General features: G+C 36.5%; 1 protein-coding gene across 1 annotated transcript in view; it reads left to right on the top strand.

Moving 5' to 3' along the window:
* The window catches only part of LAMA1 (laminin subunit alpha 1), a 103394-nt gene that overhangs the window by 52434 nt on the left and 28716 nt on the right, over nt 1–22244 (top strand). Inside the window, exons 21-39 of the mRNA XM_030477379.1 lie at nt 388–568; nt 1849–1985; nt 4611–4847; nt 6348–6491; nt 6867–7046; nt 7609–7794; nt 8072–8199; nt 9272–9392; nt 9519–9656; nt 11242–11363; nt 12268–12354; nt 12804–12997; nt 13954–14096; nt 16842–16940; nt 17768–17879; nt 18042–18204; nt 20456–20666; nt 20892–21008; nt 21094–21257. Coding sequence (XP_030333239.1) covers nt 388–568; nt 1849–1985; nt 4611–4847; nt 6348–6491; nt 6867–7046; nt 7609–7794; nt 8072–8199; nt 9272–9392; nt 9519–9656; nt 11242–11363; nt 12268–12354; nt 12804–12997; nt 13954–14096; nt 16842–16940; nt 17768–17879; nt 18042–18204; nt 20456–20666; nt 20892–21008; nt 21094–21257 — 2864 coding nt within the window. The remainder of the gene's footprint in view (nt 1–387; nt 569–1848; nt 1986–4610; nt 4848–6347; nt 6492–6866; nt 7047–7608; nt 7795–8071; nt 8200–9271; nt 9393–9518; nt 9657–11241; nt 11364–12267; nt 12355–12803; nt 12998–13953; nt 14097–16841; nt 16941–17767; nt 17880–18041; nt 18205–20455; nt 20667–20891; nt 21009–21093; nt 21258–22244) is intronic.

Here is a 22244-nt window from a genome sequence, read left to right as displayed (position 1 = left end):
AGCCCAGCTGAATGCCTTTCAATCCACATGTACCATGGGTCACTGACCCTGCTCTGTTCTGGTCTTTCATTCACATTCGCAGAAAGCTCTGCTTGGTCAGTACAGTAAAATTTCCTGGGACTTTAAAACATAAATCTCATTAATGAGATTAGAGGACCACGAGAGCATTTCAATGTTCACATCTTTACCCAAATGCATATTTGCATATGACTGGGAACAGTGAAGAGATAAAGCCAGGGAATCCTCCCACAGCAGTCACACACTGCTGACGAATATTCATGTAGGTCAGACAGCAGAGAAAGTAAATGAGAAAATGAGAGTGCGCATTGTATTGTTTTCAAAAAATTATGAAATATAGCTCAAATGTATTTACTTCCTGTCCAACAGAATGGTTATTATGGCCTGCTTACTGGGCTTGGCTGCATTCCCTGCAACTGTAGTAAATTTGGCTCAGTCTCCGAGGACTGCAATCATCAGGGACAGTGTCACTGTGTACCAGGAGTGGCTGGAGAAAAGTGTGATCGTTGTGCTCATGGCTTTCATACGTTCCAGGATGGTGGCTGCACACGTAAGCTCTGATCCATGATCCTTTCAGGGTTTGTCTGGAATTTCTTTCATCAATATATTTTATGTTAAAGTCTGACAAAGGTCAGTTGTTCTGATGACTATGTGGAAAAATCTGTAGAATGGTCTCTGATTAAGCTAGGGAACAAAATATTTCTTTGCTTATTGTGTGGTTCCTTTTTAAAGGTGGTGACTATGAAATAACAACTCATAAAGGTTGTATGAGAGAAATTACATCCTCAGTAGCTCCTTCATCTCTTTTCTTATTACAAAACCTTTTATACCTTTAGACAGAATAGAACCTTCTTTTTTTTTCTGCAATCATAAAAGCTAAGAGCTATTACTCTTACAGATTTTTACCTTGGTTTTTTTCATTTATTTCTTAAAAAAAATATATTATAGTTTTATAAGATGTCATTGACTGTATTTTCCCATCATCATGTGTACAATTTTTCATCATGATACAGGGGAAAATGTTAATCCAAATGGAGATTGTGCCATCAAAAACCCTAATTTATCGTGTTAATAAGATGTCCTTTTCAAGAGTATAGCTAAAGGAATGCCTACCTTTTCTCCAACCTGACAGAAACATTTTTCTCATGCCTCAAATAATACAGGAATATGAAATCTGCAGTGAGATTATATGAAAAGATTATGTTTTGGAACATATATACTGTGTCTTTATTAAGAATCAAAGATCCCTTAAGTACTTTTAACTATTTCAGTCTTGAAAATTTTGTAAATGTTATTAGAACAATTAAGAAAACCACTTTTCTGAACTTCTGATTTTTCACAAGAATTGTATTGCATTTCATAAATAGACGAGTGCTTCATGCAGCAGTTAGTTATTAAAAAATAGTTATCCATCCCTATTATTCACTAATTGGTTCTTGAAAAGTACTAATTCCTGAGATTAATCCTTGCACCTGCTTGAGAACACTATCATATCTCCTGATGAGTTTTGTATCCTTAATAATAGATTTTTTCCTACAAACTTACTCTTCTCCACAAGAATTTAATTTAGGTTTGTTGATTCGCCTGTGGAAATGCCACACTGCTTTTTAAACCACCAAACAGGCTATGTTAAGAAGAAATAATGGGCTCTCCATAAAAAGATGAGATGTCATTGTGGTCATAATTTGTTTCTCATTGATTAGGGGTGACAAGGAGTTCCTAGCAGAATGGATAAACGGTACTGCATACTTAAAAAAAAGTAAGACTATCAGTGGTCTCTGTACCTAAAGCAAAGATAAAGTTAATTACTTGGTCCTATTTCTCTTGCAGCCTGTGACTGTGCTCATACTCAGAACCACTGTAATGCTGATTCTGGCCAATGCATTTGTCCCCCTCACACTCAGGGGCCAAAATGTGAACTCTGTGAAGAAAATCACTGGGGACTCTCTCCTAAGTTTGGCTGCAAGGTATGTTAGGCTGGCCAAAAAGCCATGGCTGTTAAAAGCAATTTTCCTTATGCTAATGTCAGAATTGGAGTCTTGTTTTGAGAACCTTCATGTTTATTCTCTGTCTCAAAGTGTTAGGGCAACATGCTTACATTAAAAAAAAATCAGACTGTAAAGGATTTATTGAGGAACCTTCCGAGGAAGCTGTCTTTGAAAATAATGATCAGAGTGTCTATTCTGGATAGGTACATAGATCATATTAAAATTTTGAAGCGTGTATTCTTACGTTCAGTTGCTTAGTGATATTAAACCAGATTCATAGCAACAATTGGCAACACAGAACATAGTTTCCGTGCTAATCAAGGAGTGATATTATGGTTTTAAGAACAATGAAATTTAGCTTATCTGGAAAGTCACTGCATGTTTTTGTTCTAAATATTTAAAATTAAAATGGTTTAAGGTAACTCCCATTATGTCAGCTTAATGTTTATGATTAAGCAGTAAAATGCCAACTCAGTGCAGATCTAAAGAGTAGCAACCATTTATGCAATTAGCTTCATGCACTAAATTCCTGACAGAAAATGGCATTGGGCCAATCTTTATTTTATAAATGGTGAGATTTTAAAAAGCCTCAGAATTACATGAATGTAATGGGTAATTTCAATTGAGAAACCACAAATATAATCAACTTGACAAGGTCCGTCATTATATGCAGTAAATACTTGACAAGTACAAGTATCAGCCAAATTGTTTTCTTTTTTCTCTCTTTAATTTTTTAAACCAAGGATGATGAAACAGTCCTATAATATCTCTTCAGAGTTTACATTCTTAGTGATTTAAAGAAACTTACTTGGCAGACAGTCTTTAATCCACTGCTTTGTCAGCTACCAGCTACTGTCATTCTTACCCTGATGTTCTGCAAATAAAATGTGCTGGTCCCTGTGCATTTCCCTTGAAGTATTCCTTTCATGGGGTGATTCCACAGCACTTGTCAATGATCAAGTTGAATTAAATATGTAACTGCTCACTTTCACTAAGTTATTTAGCATTCCTGCTGGTTACAGCATCGTAGTAATGAACACAAATTACTCTAAGGTGTTTTAGTTACTTTCTTTATGCAATAAACAATACTGTGATCTGCAGGTAACATCCCAACAGAGGCTCCCCTGTGCTGAATAGTCAGCCGTGGCACGTTAAGATCCACTGCAATGTCCACTGGCAAACCCTGGAAAGGCTCTTGCATGCTCTCTACATGGGTGAAATGGGAGAGATGCTATCAGAGACCCAGCTGGTTTGTTTTTGCAACACAGACTGCATTAGTGGGATACTTCATCTGGCTCCATTTCTTGCTGTTTTCTTGGTACTTAGCATCTAGATCTGGGTGTGTTGATGGAGCAGAGCTATAGTCATGTTTTGCTTACAACCTTTTTCAAGTGTGTTACAGCACAGTTAATTGTACCTTGGAGTCCTTATTTACCTTTATCACATATATATCACATAGAGATCGAAGTACATGTAAATCATTTCTATTATTATGATTCCTAAAATAGTGTTTAATATTCAGAGCTGTAGACCTTTAGGCACATTGTCAACTCGTTTGGTCATAAAGTGTGTTAGACTAGGCAGTGTAGTACCTAGTGTTTGCTGCTAGAGTAAAAACTGCTTAATACAAGGAATGCTGATGGTCAGCAGCAAACTTGTGAAGAATGCTAAAGGATACATAGCGATGCTAATAGATTTTGTGGGTCTTTGTGTAGAGTGCTTTACAAAGTAAGGCTTTGCATCTCAAATGATGAGATGATGAGGAAAGAAGACTCAGGGAAAATGCTCATAGTCAGGTGATGATAGATGGAATGTACTTTCTGCCTGCACTGTTAGAAATAACTACAGAGCAAAATTGGACTTGTTAGGTAGTGACAGATATGAAATTAAGACTGAAGATTAGATCCAATCTGCTTCAAAAAAGAATGACAAATTAGGTACATCCACTTTGCATATTTGTAATAACTGGTTCGTATTACTGATTACATAATGGATGTTGGGCTCTGCCAGAGAACAGTATTCCTTTAGTACTGAGCTGCAGTGCGTGCTGAGCTTCCCACCTTTGGATGCAATGAGATTCTTGGTTCCTTATCGAATAGTAAATGAAGCTTGAGCAAGATGTAGACAATATTAATGCTTCTTGGAATCTTAAAAGAATGTCAGTATTAAGATTTTATTTCTATCATATTCATAAAATTACTGTACTTATAGATTTATTTCATTCAACAATTGTATAATATTATTTGAATTGCTGTGCTTAATAAATAGCATTTTAAATAAAATCTTCAGGTTTTTGTTTTGTTTTTGTTTTTGTTTTTTCCTGGAACGGGTTCCTTCAACTCCTTTGATTCTCAGCCCAGATTTGGATCTACAACGCTTCTTACTTTTAGCCATCCACTTTTTACTGGAAATGCAGTTCTTTGCTCAAATACAAACCAAACAACCCCATTTCTATGTGGAAGTTCTTCCTTTTTATTATTGTATAGTCACTGTTGACAAACATTGATTTTTAAGAGCTGCTCTGATTTTACTGTGCTGTTTCTGTTGTAACAAAATTGTTTTTAAAGATCTGCTATTTATGAACAATTATTCTTTTCACCTAAGGCTTGCAACTGCAGCAACACTGGTTCAACCAACCTCCAGTGTGATGTCTTGACGGGTCAATGCCAGTGCAAAGTTGAATATGGAGGACAAGACTGTTCCAAGTGTGCATTAGGCTACAGGGACTACCCAGACTGTGTTGCCTGTGACTGTGATTTGAGTGGAACCAAAGCAGAGATGTGTGATGACACTGAAGGACTTTGTGGTTGTGAAGAAGAAACTGGCATCTGTACTTGCAAGGTACTGAGGCAGTCTGCATCCCTTCTTTGAGAGATTTTTGAGTACACTTATATCACCCCTAAAGGGTTTTCTGTGCCAGTGCTGAACAGGTCATATTATTAGTCAGCAGAGTTAAAATCTGCAAGATGATGTTCCCCATTTTGGACAGACACAACACAGCTGTAGGCAGAAGAGATAGCAGCGTTACCAACATGGCATTGTTACTTCTGTTCTCAGAAATTCCTGTGACAATATTGGACAGTTTGTCTTCTCCTACCTCCCTTTCTTTTGTTTTATTCAGCCAGGTAATTTTATTTCCAGGTTTTGGTCAAAAAATTATTATGGCACAGTCCTGTAGTTCTCTTCTAGACAGAATTTATGGAATTTGATGTGCATGTGTGTTAAGACTTCAGGATCAAGACCCATTGTATGCTTAACCACAGAAGGTCATTTCTAGCTGACTGATGCTGAATTCTTGCTAAGTTTACAAAACAGTCACTCTATATCTGATAGAAAAATGGCTGGTGTATTTCTAATCTTGTACAGGATTTGGCATATTTCACAACTGTGGTCTTAGTGCAGTCCTAAATTCAAATAGATTGCATTTGTTCAATGTAGGATCCATGTATTTATTCTGTATTAAGTAAATTTCTGTAAGCATATCATTCTTGTAGTACATTCAGAGTCCTGTTTTTCGTGGATTAGTATTGTGAAGTAAAAATGAATAAGGATGCATTTGTCTTGCTTTTCCTTTTGCTCCTAGACTTCTGTCTGCTTCTTTTTGAATAGGACAAAGCACTGTCCATGAGTTCTGGGACAAAATGTTTTCTAAATGTTAAGTATATGAGAATAGTGCTAGTGACTTCAGTGTCACTGTATTTCTCTGAATGATGTAAATTCTGATACCAAGAACTGTGTCGTATGAACCATTTTTAATAATATATATTTCATGTGTTTTATTTTCCCACTTGCTTTTTTCTACAGTTGCATTTTTGCCTTGCAAATAGTTCCAGTAGTAATAGCTCAGGACTCAGTTGCTATTTAAAAGTGGGTTTTTGTTGCCTTTTTTTGGTTTATTTTTGCTTTTCTCAGTACGCATAAAACATTGGAGATGAACCATCTGTAATAGACAAAAATATTCTGATACAGTGAGGAATACAAAGAAGATGTTTGTACATCAAGCTACAAAAAAATATTCCTTGATAGGGTCTAAGAATACATTGCTGCAGGAGTTTTTCTGTCTTGAATGCAAATGTTTACCTGCTAATTTTTGCTAGAAACTCAAATAGTTTAGTATCGGTGTTCTGGGTTTGTTTTTTGTTTGAATTTTGTTTTTTTAAACAGCATTGAAAAATAATTGAAAAACTAATGCATTGCATAGTAAAACAAAATAGATACAATAATTGACTTCCTGTTTATGTAATTTACATAGCAACTAGTTTTTCTTCCAAAAAGAAACATCTTTCATTCAGCTAGCAAAATAACATGAGTGTGCTATTATGTTCTTTTTATTTCCTCCAGGAAAATGTATTTGGTCTACAATGCAGTGAGTGTAAACCTGGCACTTTTGCTTTGTCTGCCAGTAATGCACTAGGTTGTACTCCATGCTTCTGTTTTGGGATGTCCACATTTTGTTCAGAACTAGAAGATCATGTGAGAATTCCTGTAAGTAAAGTGACATAAATACACAGACACTGGTGTTATCCTTATGTTAGGTACCACACTGGTGTGCCTAAGATTGCATAGATTTCATGAATCGGGCTGAATGTAATTGGTTAATTATGGGGGCAGTGGCATATGGCAGAACAAAAAAAGAAAGTAAATGATAAATGATCATAGTCTTATTTCTGAAACCTGTGTTTTACTCTTCGCTTTTAACAAAAATAAAGATCGAACATGTTTCCTGAGTTTTTTGTTGGGGAATTTATTACTCTCAGATGGACTATTGACGATCTCAAAACAGACTGTTAATGGCATGTTACACACAGATAGAAACTTTTTTTTTTTTTTTTAGCAAATCTTTTGCTCCTTGTGTTGCAGATAACCTTAGCTCCAGATCAGTCCATTCTGCATGTAGTAGCTCAAAGTAACCTGACTGGAACAGTGGAAGGAGTATTTTCACAATTTCCCGATGTTTTACTGGATGCTACCATAGTCAGAAAATACTTAAATACAGAAACATTTTACTGGAGGTTACCAGAGCAGTTTCAGGGAGACCAGGTAAGATGACAGTTTCTTTATTGTCTAATAGTCACTCCTTTATTGTATAATAGTCACTTTTCCCGCCTTAGTTCTATTCCTGTAGCTCATAATATTATAAATGTTCAGTGGCTGAACTTATTTATAGCAAGCACAAACAATATGTTTACATTACTCTTTCCTAATGAGATTTTTCTTGACCCTGTAAATTGGTAACACTCATATCTAATTAACACATTACTCTTCAGAGACCATATAGGGGGAAAGAGAGATGTATTCAAATTTACTTTAGAAACCTGAAAGAGTTTTCAACCTCAATGCTAGATATATATTTTAGAATCTCTATTGCTTAGGAATTAAATGAAAGTTGAGTGCACACCTTGAAAGGGCCTAAAAGAAGAAACTATGAAATATACATTTAACCTTGGTGCAAAAACTGCTGAGTTCAAGTCAATTTTCATGTTTTATTGCCAATTCTTCAAAGAACTGTCAGTTCTCAAGTCTTCTGATGGTGTTAAAATATTTTCAGCTAGTAGCTCTAACCTTGGAATGAAAAAATCGTAATAATTTTTTATCCAAACAGCTCATGGCCTATGGAGGGAAGCTGAGATACACTGTTGCTTTTTACGCTTTGGATGGCTTTGGAACCTCAAATTTTGAGCCACAGATTCTAATGAAAGGAGGTCACACCAGCAAGCTGGTCATCTATGTAGACATCCCTTCTCCAGAAAATGGAGTAAGAACTGACAAGGAGGTAGAAATGAAGGAGGTAAGCCAAAACATTGGAGTGGAAATATTTCCTTCTGTGAGCTTCCTATGAAAACTGGGTGTGGAAGTTGACTGCACTGGAGGAGAGGAGAAATGATATAAGACCAGGTCTTGTTCTAACACAGAGCAAGATTTTGGATTTTCTGGGGACTAGAGTTTAGATATAATCACTGTGACTGCGTTTCTGAAAGAACACATGAGGAGGAACCTTTTGTGTAGCATCATTACCTTAAAGTGAGCTTGAACGCTCATGGTTTTAATGAGTTATGTTTCCCTAGGATTCTTGGAAGTATTTTAACTCTGTGTCTGATGAGCCTGTCTTGCGTTCTGACTTCATGTCTGTGCTAAGCAATGTTGAATACATCCTTGTCAAGGCAGCTTATGGCCAAGGACTACAGCAAAGCAGGTAAAGCAATCTCTGTTTGCATTTACTTATTCTATTGCATTTACTGTAATTTAACCTAGAAGTAGTCCCAACTGAGCTATACAGTAAAGATTTAACTGATACTAGAGAAATGTCCAGTTTCCTATTTACGACTTTTGTTCATCCTCTGATAAGAAAACATTTATGACTTTTAATGGCAGCAGAATCCCTCTTTTAATTCTTTCTGTGAAACACTGTCTCTGCTGCTTACTTTGATAGAAAGCCCATAAAGCAGCACAGAGCCTTACAAGCTGATGCAGTGTTCTGCAGGATGTGTGTTATAGTTAGATACTTTCTAAATTATTTCTTTTCCATCTTATTTTTATAAGTATTGAATTTTTTTGAGTACTGATTTTATTTTTTTTTTTTTTTTTTTAATTGGAACACATGTTCCCCTGAGTTTTTGGATTTGTACCAATCTAGGTCTCTCCTGTAGCTTTATGCACTCTGGGCAGTGGTAGTAAAATATTTCTGCCTCAGAAAGGTAGCATTTTATCTGCCATTTTGAACAGAACTAGGTTACTAATGAGAAGGAGGAGATGGGATATGGTCATCGCATCTGTCGGTGTGGCAACTGACAAGGCAAGCAGAGATACATACAGTGAAAACCCAATATCTGAATTGTCTTCACAGCTGTGAAGAGGTGTGGTTCCACCTCAAAATTTGGGATTATTTTTTATTCACATGCCCTCAACTATGTTTTTGCTAACTCTGTCCAAAAATGTGTAGGACAAACTAGATGTATTTCTTTCTGTCTAGTGTTTCTGAGGCGGAAATACGTACTCTTGCATGGTGGGCTTGTTGAGTTATGCAGACCAGTGGGAATCAACCTGTATTACTTTGAAATACTTCTGATTTGTTTGTTGTAGGTCCTGAAATTTCATAAATAAGTAAAGAATCTTCAGATTTTATTGAGATATTTGGATGGGGAAAAAGGGACCATGAGAGATTATGTATGGCAGCCCTGACCTTAAAACATAAAAATGTTTGAATCTCAGTTTTGGTGCTAGAACTTCTCTAGATGTTTACACTCTCTTCTGCATATGTCTTGTAGAATTGCAAATATCTCAATGGAAATTGCAGTGAAGTTTGAAGAAATGCATCTAGGCAGAGCTAGAGCTCGTCTTGTAGAGCAATGTAGATGTCCTGATGGTTATGCTGGATTGTCCTGTCAGGTACAGAATCCCTGCATCCTTTTTGTGTGTCTAATAGTGAGATCATTTAAACAATTAGTTAAATGGCTTTTTTAATTGTTTGAAACTGTTGGTATATTTGTTTTATTTTACTCCCCTTTCAAATAGAGCTGTGCTCCGGGATACTATAGGGGAAAGCATACAGAACTCGGTGTAAAAGAGCTTCACACTCTGATAGCACGATGTGTGCCATGTCAGTGCCACAACCACAGCGATACCTGTGATCCTGAAACTGGAAAGTGCTTGGTATGTAAAATTTACACATTATTCTGTTGGCTTAACCTGAGCATACAATAGTGGTAACCTATGGAAGGAGTTTCTGGGAGAACTATATGGCTATAGTATTTGGTAAGGGATTTTCCCCCAACTCTGAAAACTGGAAAATCTGAGCAGTATTTCCTTTGGGGTCCATTCAGGAAAATTATCAAGCTTTTTGGGCACTAACATCTTCAAAATAATTAATTACTTTAGTTTAGTTGTACCTCAAAAGTAACTTATGTATCAGTTCAGTTTATCTGTTTTTCTGTGAGACTTTTTGGGCTTCTGTCCTTCATCTAGCCAAGATCTGCTTAGTCACACAAAAAAGAAGTAAAGGAAGCAGTAAGCCATACCACACCACAGACTAGGTCAAAGTCAAATTCTTTGCCTCTCAGGAAGAGAATCCTCTGTGCAGCTTTAATTGAGGCTTTTTAAACTCCCAGAGACTAAATTAGTATAAGGATATGCTTCAGCCAAGTTAATTTGCTCATTTCTTTTATTTTATCCCAAAGGTTGCAAAGAGGGGCCACATCTGACTAACACATTGCTTCTTTCTTGTGGGCTGACAGCCCTGTGGACAGCAAATTTTCAGCTAACCACATAAGGCACATTAAGTCTGTACTCTGGTATGGCTTAATATTCTTTCCTAAAGCTTTTTTCAGTTGCTTTGTTTTTCCAAGAGTGAGTTGGTTAGTTCAGAGTCCGCATCTGCTGAATTTACTCTTGAAGTCAATTTTTAAAGTGAGTTTCCTTTGTCCTTCAGGCTTTTGTAAACCATTCTTTCGCTTTCAGATTTGTCCTAAAGTATGTATCTATCTCATGATTAAGAATTGTGGTTCTCATTTCTACAAGGCTAAAACACATAGGTCTTTCACACTAGTGAATACTTGTCATTCTCAGACAAGTTTCCTACGTGTTGAGATTACTACTTAGGTGTTACTGGCTGAGTAGTGTAGGCAAGAGAAATGGTTTTCACCTCTGGTTTCTGCTCCCCATACAATAGGAGGCTGCATTGCTACTGCTTACTCTCTTCGACTAACCTGTAAAATTACACACTAACAAGAATATGAATGAAAAAATAGGAAAAAAGGAGAAACTGAATTTTATTCACTTAGGGACCTAGTCAGTTAAATTATGTTTATAATACCACTTTAATGTTTTAATATTAATAGCACTTTATATTTTTCCTTCAGGTAATCTGTTTAATTTTTCCATCAGTTGCCCCCCTTTTTTTTTTTTTTTTTTTTTTTTTTTTTTTTACGATTTTCTGCTTTGTACTGTGATTTCCTGGCCTGAATTGGATTAATAGAAGCAAAAATATATAAACCTTAATGAAAATTTAGAACAGAAATTAGGTCAGCCTGCCTGAGGGAGTGTTCACGTAGGAGAAAATATGCTGGCATTCTGCTTATTTTTGCATAAAAGGCTCCTCCACTCAGAGAATGCCAACCAATGGGTAGTGACATTTAGAGTTGATTGTTGGAAACTGTATGCATTTATTGATTGGAGGGAAGATAAAGTTCCTCCTGTTTATTGTTGTTTTAAATTGTCCGAATTCCTTTTTGTGTATCAGAATTGCAGAGATAACACGGTTGGTGATTACTGCAGTGCTTGTGCCCCAGGCTACTATGGGAAAGTAATTGGATTTGTGAACGACTGCTCTCTTTGTGCCTGTCCCAGAGCCAACCCTGTTAGGTAACCAGAACTTATTAAATCCAATGTACATTTTAGTATTCTGGATTTCTTGTGCTGTATGTCTCACCTTCTGCTCCCACCATGCTATGACAACAGGAGTTATCATTACATGTCCTTAATTTTTAGACATTTGAAAACTACCTGTTTTAGTAAATGGAGCTTATATTCTGAGTTCTTCACACCTAGTGGTAACTCTGTGAGGTTTTAAAATAAAAAGATTAACTGATAATTATTCTTTTTTTTTTCACTAAGAGTAGATCAGCCACATAGAATGTTTTACAGATAGTGAAGTTGCTCTGACATGTGTTAAGTTCAAATGTGGGTCTCTTCATTTAGAAAACAATGCTTTTGTGTTTAGAAAGTTTCAGGTCATCTCCAGTCAATGCAGGAACTTTTCATGAGATCAATCCTAGGGGAAGAACAAGTACTCTTCTGTTTGAAATTTATGTATCTGTTTGTTTGGTAAAGGAACAGGTAACCTCATATTTTGAGAACAAAAATGCTGTGCAGGCTGGTTTTTTTTTTTTTCCCTCAGAAGCTTGAAAAAGCATATTTGTTGTTTGCTTTTGGATAATTGAATTAGAGTAAGAGTCTAGCAACTCTGATGTTCTCATGCAAGTCTCAGATATATGCTATAGCATATATCATGCAGCATCCGTTTTTCATTGTCTTGTCTTTTAAAAGGAAGGGCATAAGGTGCTTTAGCGTGTTGTACAGTAATGGAGTCACTTTGGGAAAGCAAAATTTTTAATAAATAATTTAAAGTACAAATTCTAGAGCACTGCATCAGATTGAGCAGAGGGTGCCGTTGCTTACAATATTTAACCTGTGGCTGAAAGTGTTCTCTGTCTTTGTATGGTCTTCCATTCATGTGCTAGCAGGTATTTGTTTATCCTTCCTCCAGTTTTAGTCCCACTTGTGTCCTGAAAGGTGTTCAGGATTACCACTGTGATGCTTGTCTCCCAGGATATGAAGGACAGTACTGTGAAAGGTAAGTTACGCATGATGTCCCCATTTATTCCCAGCTTCCAAGGACAGTTTGATTAATATGAGTCACAAATCCATGGGCTGCAATGGGATGTATCCATGAGTGCTGAAGGAGCTGGCACATGTTACTGCTAAGCCACTCTCCATCATGTTTGAAAGGTCATGGAGAAAAGGAGAGCTGCCCAAGGACTGGAGGAAAGCTAGTGTCACTCCAGTCTTCAAAAAGGGCAAAAAACTTTGGGGAATGGGAGGAGGTGGTCTCTAATTTTCCCCATTTTCCCCCAGTGTTCATAAATAAATATATGAATGAGTGCTCAAGGACTTAGAATGATTTGTTAGTTACTGTTACAGAAGCCGTTAATTAAAAAACTATCAGTGATTCTCAAAGATAAATGTAACATCTAATTTCATGATGAATTCCTGATGTTCTGTGTCCCGTTCCTCCCTGTGTAGGTGCTCCCTTGGCTATTATGGTGACCCTCAGCTTCCTGGTGGCAGCTGCCATCCATGTCAGTGCAATCCAAGTGGCTCTGTTCATGTTAATTGTGATCGAGTGACTGGCCAGTGTCTCTGTAAGCAAGGTGTGACAGGACAGCTGTGTGAGGAGTGTGAACCGAGACATCTTCTTGTGGAAGACGAGTGTGTTTGTAGGTGGTTTTTAAACCATTTACTTTCCCAGCGGGCTTTGGTCTGTTCAAGTGGTGTTTATGTGCACATGATTATTCATTGAATGTTTTTATGATGTCAGGCCCTATTCTTTCTGTGAAAAGAAAGAAATCTTAACCTATATTTTGAGGTTTGAGCTATGTAATCTCCAGAGGTCCCTTCCAACCTCAACCATACTGCGAACACAGAGAAAACTACAACAGAGATCATAACATCAGGCAAGCAGTTAATCCTTAAAATGGCTTATTTAGTGTTACAGACAAGTTTAAGGAAAGATAGTTTTAATACTTTTTTCCGGTCTGTAGCATACCTTTATTTATTTGAAAATGTTGAATTCCTATGTCATTGACCTTTTGGATGTGAGGTTGCTGTAATAATACTTTTGGAGTTATCCCAGGTATGTAGGCATTCTCTACCAATAACTAATAATGTGGTTCCTTATGAGAGGGTGGAGAGCAGAAGGACACAGTAAGCACAGTAATTTGCTTTTACAGTGAAATAAGAGTTAGGACTCAGATTTTGCTTTGTGTAAAAAAGCCAAAAACAAACAACCAAGGAATAAATGGAATTACACCATATAGGCTTGAATTTCCTGTCTTCCTAACCTGTTTGAGTGTCAGTGGCATCACCGTGGATTTATAGCAATATAGGTAAATAGGCTCAATAAGCTTATAATACAGCAAGCAGCTCAGTAGCAAGCACGATCAATAAGGCTTGAATGTGTGCTAACCTAAGGAGAGTATGTTCGGAATAGGTCACCTCTTGGGACAAGAAGGGGAGGGCAATACTACAGATCTGTATACTCAAAATTATTGTACTTAGTCACTCTTAACTCAAAAGGTGAAGGCACATACTGCATAAATCAAAATTAATTTCAGTACTTGTTGCTTCTTTTTAATGCTAATATTGCTTCCTCCTCTTAAAATTATTTCTTTAGCTTGCGATGACAACTGCACAGGAGTTTTGTTAAACACTTTGGATGATCTCAACAAGGCCATACTTTCACTGAACCTCACTGGTGTTGCCCGTGTGCCCTATGGGGCACTGTCACAACTGGAGAATGCAACAAAACATCTGAAGGTAAAATGAACACACTAACAGTAGAAATACTTAGTCATAACTTTAAAGCAAAACTTGCAGCCACTCATGTATGCCAGTAAGTTAACAGAAGCTGTTCTGAAGTTCATGGCTTGAATGTGTGCGTGTGTGTTACAAGATTAAGACCATTACATTTGATATAGAAATACACCTTAAGTTATTTATATTTATATTATTTATATATTACTTTATTTTCATTTGTTGAACTAGCATTTAAATAAATGGATGAATATATTTTTCAGTTGGCACTGTGATTATTGAATGCGCTGTCTATATGCGCTTCACCTGGATTACACGCATCCCAAAGACTGGCCTAGACCTACTGAAAGCAAGGAAATTAATTTTCAGCAGTGAAATAGAAACATCAGGACTTATCTTTTCCCTTTTTGGTCCCTTTGCTAAAGGGCTGCCATAGCATAGGTCTTGAGGCTGTTCCCCTAGAGTGGTAGGCTGCTTCTCCATTAGCCAGGATGCCTGGGATGCAGCAATTTGCTTTCCTTTTGGTTGTGAGGCAGTCCAAGTGCCTTCCTCTGTCCCCCATTTCAGGACACGATGTTTCAGTGCTGGACACTTCAGGCTGCTTGTAGCAAACTTTCCTTGTAACTCCTCTTCCCGTTAAACAAAGCTTGAAATACCACATCACATAGCCAGAGATATACAAAAGCCTTCCTACCTCATGACTACTTCGCTAAAATATGCACATTTATCGAAAAGAATCTGCTCAGCAATAAGTCAAGCAAGTCAAGCTCTAAGACCGAAACAAAGCTATCTTCTTTGTATTTCAACATATCAAAACAATATCAAAATGATGTGAGTTTCTCATGCTGCTGAATTTAGCAAATTAAGAGTTTGAATTAAAATTTTTTCTGTTTAAGATGTAATGCAGACTGAATTCCAAACAATATACTTCAGAATGTTAATAATTACAATATCTGAAGGCAAATTTCATTAAATTACATGTTTATGATTCAGCTGAGATACTTTTATCCTTAAGTTTTTGGTGCTAACCTTTTAGTTATAAAGCTTCACTTATGTTTCACTTCCTTTATGTCATAAGGCATAAACATATTGAATTATTTAAATACTATAAGGATACAATTGACTTGCTTTCTGTAAATGTGTTTGCTTAGAAGCTTTTGTTTAGCACTTTAATTATAAATCAAAGTCAAATCTTATGTAAAAATAAAAGAAGTTTAAGTTTTTCCTTTAGTACATGAATTTTTTCATATTAAAATCAAATCAAAGTAAGCCATCACTCTCTTGGAAGTGGGGTGCTAAAAATTACATAAACCCATGTGATTATGATGTTATTTCTGTTTATGTACAGCCACAATGTTCTTAAACAACAATCTTGAGGGAAAGTTGGTATTCTTGTGATTTTTCTGTTTGGAAGCAGGTATTCCTCTCTTTCCGGGTAATCAAAGATTACCTTCTCTTTTGCTTTGCACTAAAGTAACTGTAGCTGGAGGTCAGAAAATCCCCAAGTTTACTTATGTGAATTACAGATCTTCCCTGAGGGGCTGTCCTCTGCACTGTGCTGTGTCTGCCTCATGCTGGTCATTCAGGAACACCAGTGATTCCTCCTTTCTATGCATTAGGTTTGGGTCTTTAAATAATGAGAAAATTACCAATCAGATTGTTTACTATTCATTGCTTCTTCATCTCCAGTCCATCTGAGGACTTCAGTAGTTCTGTTTTTCTAGTTAAAGCCTCCTGCTTTACTCATCCTGACATACCTAGACATACTTGCTGTCCCATTCTGGGTTTTTGAACTGGGCTTTTAGAGAAACCTTGCTGTGCTTTATCCCAGGAGAGTCAAGAGTTTCAGCGTCTGTTTCTCTCCACTTGTTCTTTCCTCATGCTGAGGAAAAGACCTTGAAATTTCCATTTGACACAAGGATGTTCAATAATCCTGTGTATTACTTCTTTAAAAAGTTGGGCAAAATGATACTTATTATGGTATTTACAGTGGTTGGCTCTGAAACATCTGAAATCTAAAAATAACCTTTCCCAGACTTGCTGTCTTTGTAAAAAATGCCTGAAGTTTCTTTGCATCTTTAGAGAAATGGTATTCTGTTGCAGACCTTGACTGTATCAAATATGATACACTTAGATACAATGGCCTGTTTATTGGCATATAGAGCAATTTTGAGGTGACCTTGAAGCCAAATACGGCCTATTACTCTCTCTTATTGGTGAGGGGATCCGCAGGGCTGCTTGTGTTACCTTATCGTATCTGAAGGACCAAAATCCTGAGCTCCTGAGTTCCATGCACTGTGTTTTGAGATGGAAACATAGACATCTTCAGGTTCACCCGCAGAGATATACTCTGGATGCCGCTGTTTTGACCAGACCAGCTGCTGAAACAGTAGCAGGTGTGGGACTGGATGAAAGCATTTAATTAGATGGGCCTTGGAACTTCTCAAAGTGGCTTATTTGGGCAGCTCAGACTGTGGTGAAATTGAGAATCAGGAAAGCAGAAATTATGCTTCCATCTTATTACTTGATTGAAAGTATGACATGGCTGGACCCTTGCTTTCTTATTTAAAGAAACACACTGTTGCATGAACTGTAATTGCTTCATGTCTTCTTATATGATTTGCAAATCATTAATTTAAAACATAGATCGTCTAAATAGTGTGAATATTTATTTTCTTCAGATAACTTTTCTGGACACACAACAAAGTCATTAAATTCCAGTGTGCTCTTTCTTCTTGTTTCCTATAGGGGTCTATAGTTCCTAGAGAAGATCCAACTTATTCAATAGCTACAGCAAAAGAAAGTCTTCTGAGTTTATCAGGAGGAGTTGATCAACTGCACAAAGAGGTAGGTGCTGGCTTCTTTATTCTTAGCCTTTCTGGAGAAATCCTTTGAGATTTCATAGCATGGTACATAAATGCCAGAAAGCTGTTCAGAAATTATTTTAAATCTATAGAGTTCAATGACCTAAAACTAGAAAAAGTGAGATACTTCTCACTGGTCCTAATATGTGGAGCTTTTTCAAAATTACATCATAGCTGAATATTCACCAAAAAGTCTTTGATACCTATAGTACGATTTTAGCAGAAATAAATCTGTTGAAAATGCACCTGAAATGTAGACAAGATTTGTATTCTTTATTCAGTTTTAACACACACACACATGCAAAAAAATATAGGTAAAAAATATAGGTAGGAAATTGACAATAGTACTGCAGCCATTAGATCTCTTTTACTGACCATATATACCTGTAATTTTCTGACATTGTATCTATAATCTAACTAGGTACTTGCACTAACAGTGTTGCTACTGCTAATTGTGGTCTATTCAGACAAATGATTTTCTAAGATACATTAGTTGTAGCTAAAAAAAAAAAAAGTGATGTTTACATTTTTAAAGAAATAGCTCTGGTAATTATGATCTTCTTGATTATTAAAATAATTGATAACACAATTCTTCACTGATATCAGAGGCTGGAACTTTCAATATGATTAAGGCATCTGCAAGCATGGAAGCATCAGAGATTTATGAATCATCTAGGTATATCTTATCAGAAAAATGTTTCCTCTCACAAAGTATTCTTGGTATTGGGGGAAAAGGTGTAAAAAACATAGGCAAATTAGATGTATTGATGGGTGGTTTAGCACTGTCAAAGATCTCTGATTTTATTTTAGTCATCCAGATTTTTGAAAAAAGCTTGGCAGCTTAACAGAACGACTCAAGCAACCAGGAATAAAAGTCAAGAACTGACTGGATTTATTGACACAGTACATACAACCATCAAAGGTATCTCGCTTTTAAGATATTTCTACTTTAAAGCATTTAGAAGTGTATTTCCTTCACAACTCTTAAAGAACTGTTTACACGGAAAGTGCTGCAGTTTGCATAAGGGATTCACATACAGACTTTTTTTAATAGTATGACTAAATTGTTTACTCTCCTACTTAGTACTTGTTGAAGTTGCTATGTCACTAAATGAAACACTTGGCCTGGATCTCCCGCTGTCCAATGCTACGTCTCAGAGTCTGCAGGATGATATTTCCGCCCTTTTGGATGCATTGCGCAAGAAAGATTTTGTTCAACAGCACCATAATGCTACCAGAGTCCTAAAGTAAGCCTGTTCTACTGAAAACTTTATTTCATGTCTAAAATATACAATACTGAGTTTTGGAGAGATATCTGGAGAAATATTATGGCATAATAAGAGGCAGTGTGATGGAAAACAAGCCCAGGTGGGGCTATGTGAACTCTGAATTTGGAGTTACATAATTTGATGATATTTGGGCATCCCACATGATACTAATATAACCAAAGCCTGTTCATGTGGATGTGATACAAAATTCCCTTGCAATAGAAGGCTCACTGGTTTCAGTTTGTTTCATATCTGTCCCTAGTACACATCTCCTTATTGCTTTTGGCTAAGAGGCATCATAGAACTATCTCAGTCAATTTCAAGCCCAGGGCATGTCAACTCTGCTGAAGGACATGATGATTTATTGTCACTGGAATATGCATCACATAGATTTGCAATTGAAACCAAGGCGTTTGTTTCAATATTCTTAGCCACTGTTCAGGATTGTATTCTGTTGTCTTGATTGTCCCCAGTTAAAGGCTATTATTTTAAAGTGGATTTTATATTCATTATGGGTTCTTATTACTAGACTTGGCAACATGAAACATTGACTGCTTCAACAGTCAGGAAAATTGTTGTTCCAGCTTCAGAAATACTAAGTATTGCCTTAGCCCACCAAAAGCTGTAAGAATGTTAACACTGGCTTTAAGGGACAAAGATTTAGACCAGAGTGGAATATTTCTGAAAATTTGACTTTCTGACTGACTTATTAAGTGCTTTGGATTAGGCAGGAGAGAATGTTTGTGTTGGCAGCATGTTGAGTTTTGTTCAACAGACTCTCTGTGCTTGTCTTTGTGCAACTATTAAATTGTGTAGAAGCTAAATGGACTAGAAATATATGATTTAATCTGGTATTTATTAGGAACTTGAAATAGTGGGGTTCTTTCACTTATAAAAATGTCTCAAAATATGCTGTTGCGTAGTAACATAATAATCTGATTTTCAACATCAGCTTTTGAGTTGTTATACAATGCATTTGTAAATTAATCTTTTCAATTATAGGCCCTGTTGAAAGTTCTGAAAGTTCTCTGAAAAGTGTCCGTTGACAGATTGAAGAAGAGAGTTAATAAGATTTGTAAGATTGTTTACTCTGCAGAATTTATCATGCAATGCAGCTGTAAACTCAGAATAGATTTAAATAAGCAGCTTGCTAGTCCATTTTTCATGGAGCAGAACTTACCACATGGCTCACAGTGGGCTGAGCTTCTGATGGCATACTGTTAAGCAACATTTGTAACAGGTCTCTGCACATTTGCCACCCAAGGCAAAGTTCCCAAACAATTTGGAATATAACCTTTTTACACTGTGCTGAAATAGAAGTCTTTAGTGTCTTGTGAAATAGTTTCATTCTTGTAACTTTTTTAAGGCTATGGCTTCTGAGTGCAAAGACTCTGAATTACTAGGTTTTGCAAATGCACATCTGCTGTTCAGTAAGAAAGATGGAATGTGTTTTGCTGTGTAAAATAGTGAAATAAACTAGGTTTCTTTTGCTTTGGCTAAAGTTCTATATGATTTGAAAACAGATTAAAAGGGACAAACATTTATGTAAAAGTATAGTTACAGGAGTTGCAGTGTGCAGCATATGAAGAAACAAAGGAAGACTTTCAGGATCATTTTCAGTTCAGTTCCTTCAATACTGGAAAGTGTTCAACCAGAGATGCAAATATTCCCAAATAGAACAGCTGAAGTGACTAACAACTGACAAGCAATTGCTCATTTCAGTGTTCATTTTAGTAAGGCTATTTATTTTTTTTTGCCATTTAAACTTTTCAGGACTCTTGGGTATATGTCCTTGACTTCAGGTTACTTATTTCTTTCCAGTGTCAATCCTAATAATCGATATTTTGACCCCACATTCAAAATCTGAATCACTAGAATTAATATATAGAGTGGTGCCAGAGGAATGTTTCACAGAGATTTGGATGTAGGGGGATGTCCCAAATTTAGTCCAAGCAAATATGATTTGTACTAATCCCTTTCCCCTGTAGTCACCACATACAAAATCTATGAACTGCATTACTGCCCTCTCCCTCAGGCAGTCATCTTTTTGTGCGGTAAGATGAGTAACTAAGCTACCACGTGTTTGTATGCTGTTATAGAAAAAAATTGCAGACTTTTGTGAGAAGATGCATTTAAATGAATTTCACATGACCCCATTTTCTCCTCAAGAATTCCATGTCTAAGTTTCTCCTTCACTGTTTGTTTATTTTCTGATTTCTCTTTTTGTCAGAGCTGCAGAAAATTTGTTAATCCAGGTTCAGAAAGAGTATCTTAAACCCCAGCAGGAGCTTGCTGAACTAAAAAATGATGCAAACCACCTCTTATCAAAGCACAACAGCAGACTGCAAGATGCTCAGGACCTGGTGAATGAGGCGCTTGCTAACATCAATGAGACCAATCGCTTGTTTCCTCTTATTTCTAGCAACGTGGCAGAGTTAAATGTAAGACTGGACAATCAGTGTTGTTGCATAAGAAATATCAAATACAAAATCATGTTTAAAAGCTGCTTTTTAGACTTTAATAAACATGTTAATATATACGATACCTTAAACTCAAAGGAAACCAGACCCCTGTTTGAAAACCAAAAAAATGATTGTGTTATGTGAACTCATCTGCACTATAGCTGACTTTACAGACTATTATAAAATACTTGATTTATGCTGTAGGACAAAAAGCTAAACATAAAGGAAGGTGAAGAAGTCTCAACCATACTCATTAAAGAAGGGAAGGTCCTAGTGAACGCTGCTGCTGCTCTTGCCCAAGATATGAAGAACTCTACCTCTGTAAGTTTTTAACATCCTCTTTGACACTATGAGGTGTATTTTGCTATTGAAAAAAAAAAAAAGAGGAAACCATTTTGTTGTGCAGAACCTGGAGGTCCACCAGGATGGGTTAGTCTTATGGAGCACCAAACTGCGGCACCACGTGGATGACCTGGTGATGCAGATGTCTGTGAGAGGAGTGCTTGACCTGGTATACAGGGCCGAGGACCATGCCACCCAGATCCAAAGACTTGCAGATGCACTGGAGAGGTGATAAACTCAAGAAGTATGAAATTGGGATAGATTTAGAGTAGTGTCAGATTTAATTTCAATGGGTAGTAGCTTAATCCACCAAAGGAATTCCCTGCCCATGACAGGGTAGTTGATCTTTAAAGGTCCCTTCCAAGACAAACAGTTCTATGATCAATTTTCATTCCCTATTATTTCAAGTGTTTTTTACTTTTAATGTAATGTACGTTTATTAAATTATATGGAGGTGGTTGATTATTATCTCATTTCATGCGGCTGACTTGCACAGTAACTAGTGAATTATGGAATGCCCAGAAAGTATATCGTGGTATGGCTTGAAAAGCTTTTGGTCTGTGTATGAATACTTCTTGACAATATACCTCTGAATCTCATGAAGAAGCTATTACTAGTATGCCTTCATTGTTGCTTTCAGAGCATTTTGCAGAAATGAGTGGGTTGCAATCTTAAATCTATTCAAATGCACTTTTAAAATTTGAGAGTTGGGAAGTCATTCCAGTTAGTTCAGTGGAAATCCCATCCCTATATAGAATATCCCAGAAGATTATTCTAGGATTCTTGCTGTGTTGTCTTTTAAAATCAGCAAATATGTGTTAGAAGTTCAATCATATCAGACTGGAAAATTTGCATGTAAGTTTAAGAATAAAAAATTTTGCTCTGAGTAATACCGAGCAACTCTGCTGACTTCACCAAAGCCAGATAAATTCACTAAAGCAAAATTTAATAAGAAGAGTTTTAAGGTGCTTGTAATTTCCTCCTAGATTCTGTATTTCTCTACTTTGCTTTTAAGCTAGTAACCAGTTTCTGTTCTGTTTAGATGATGCAATTTGTTCTAAGTGACTAAGTTGCTTTAAAAATTGAAAAACTGACCATAAACAAAAAGGAACAAAACAAAACAAAACAAAAAATTAAAACCTTCTTTGAACTGGTTTGATTTTGGTTGTTTGTTTTTTTTTTTCCCAGTTCAAAATAATAAACTTAAATCCTCTT

The sequence above is a fragment of the Strigops habroptila genome, chromosome 1 (genome assembly GCF_004027225.2).
Source record: "Strigops habroptila isolate Jane chromosome 1, bStrHab1.2.pri, whole genome shotgun sequence".
NCBI classification, from domain to species: Eukaryota; Metazoa; Chordata; class Aves; order Psittaciformes; family Psittacidae; genus Strigops; species Strigops habroptila.
Note: the sequence above shows the minus strand (reverse complement) of the source record. Positions and strands in the feature narration are given on the sequence as shown.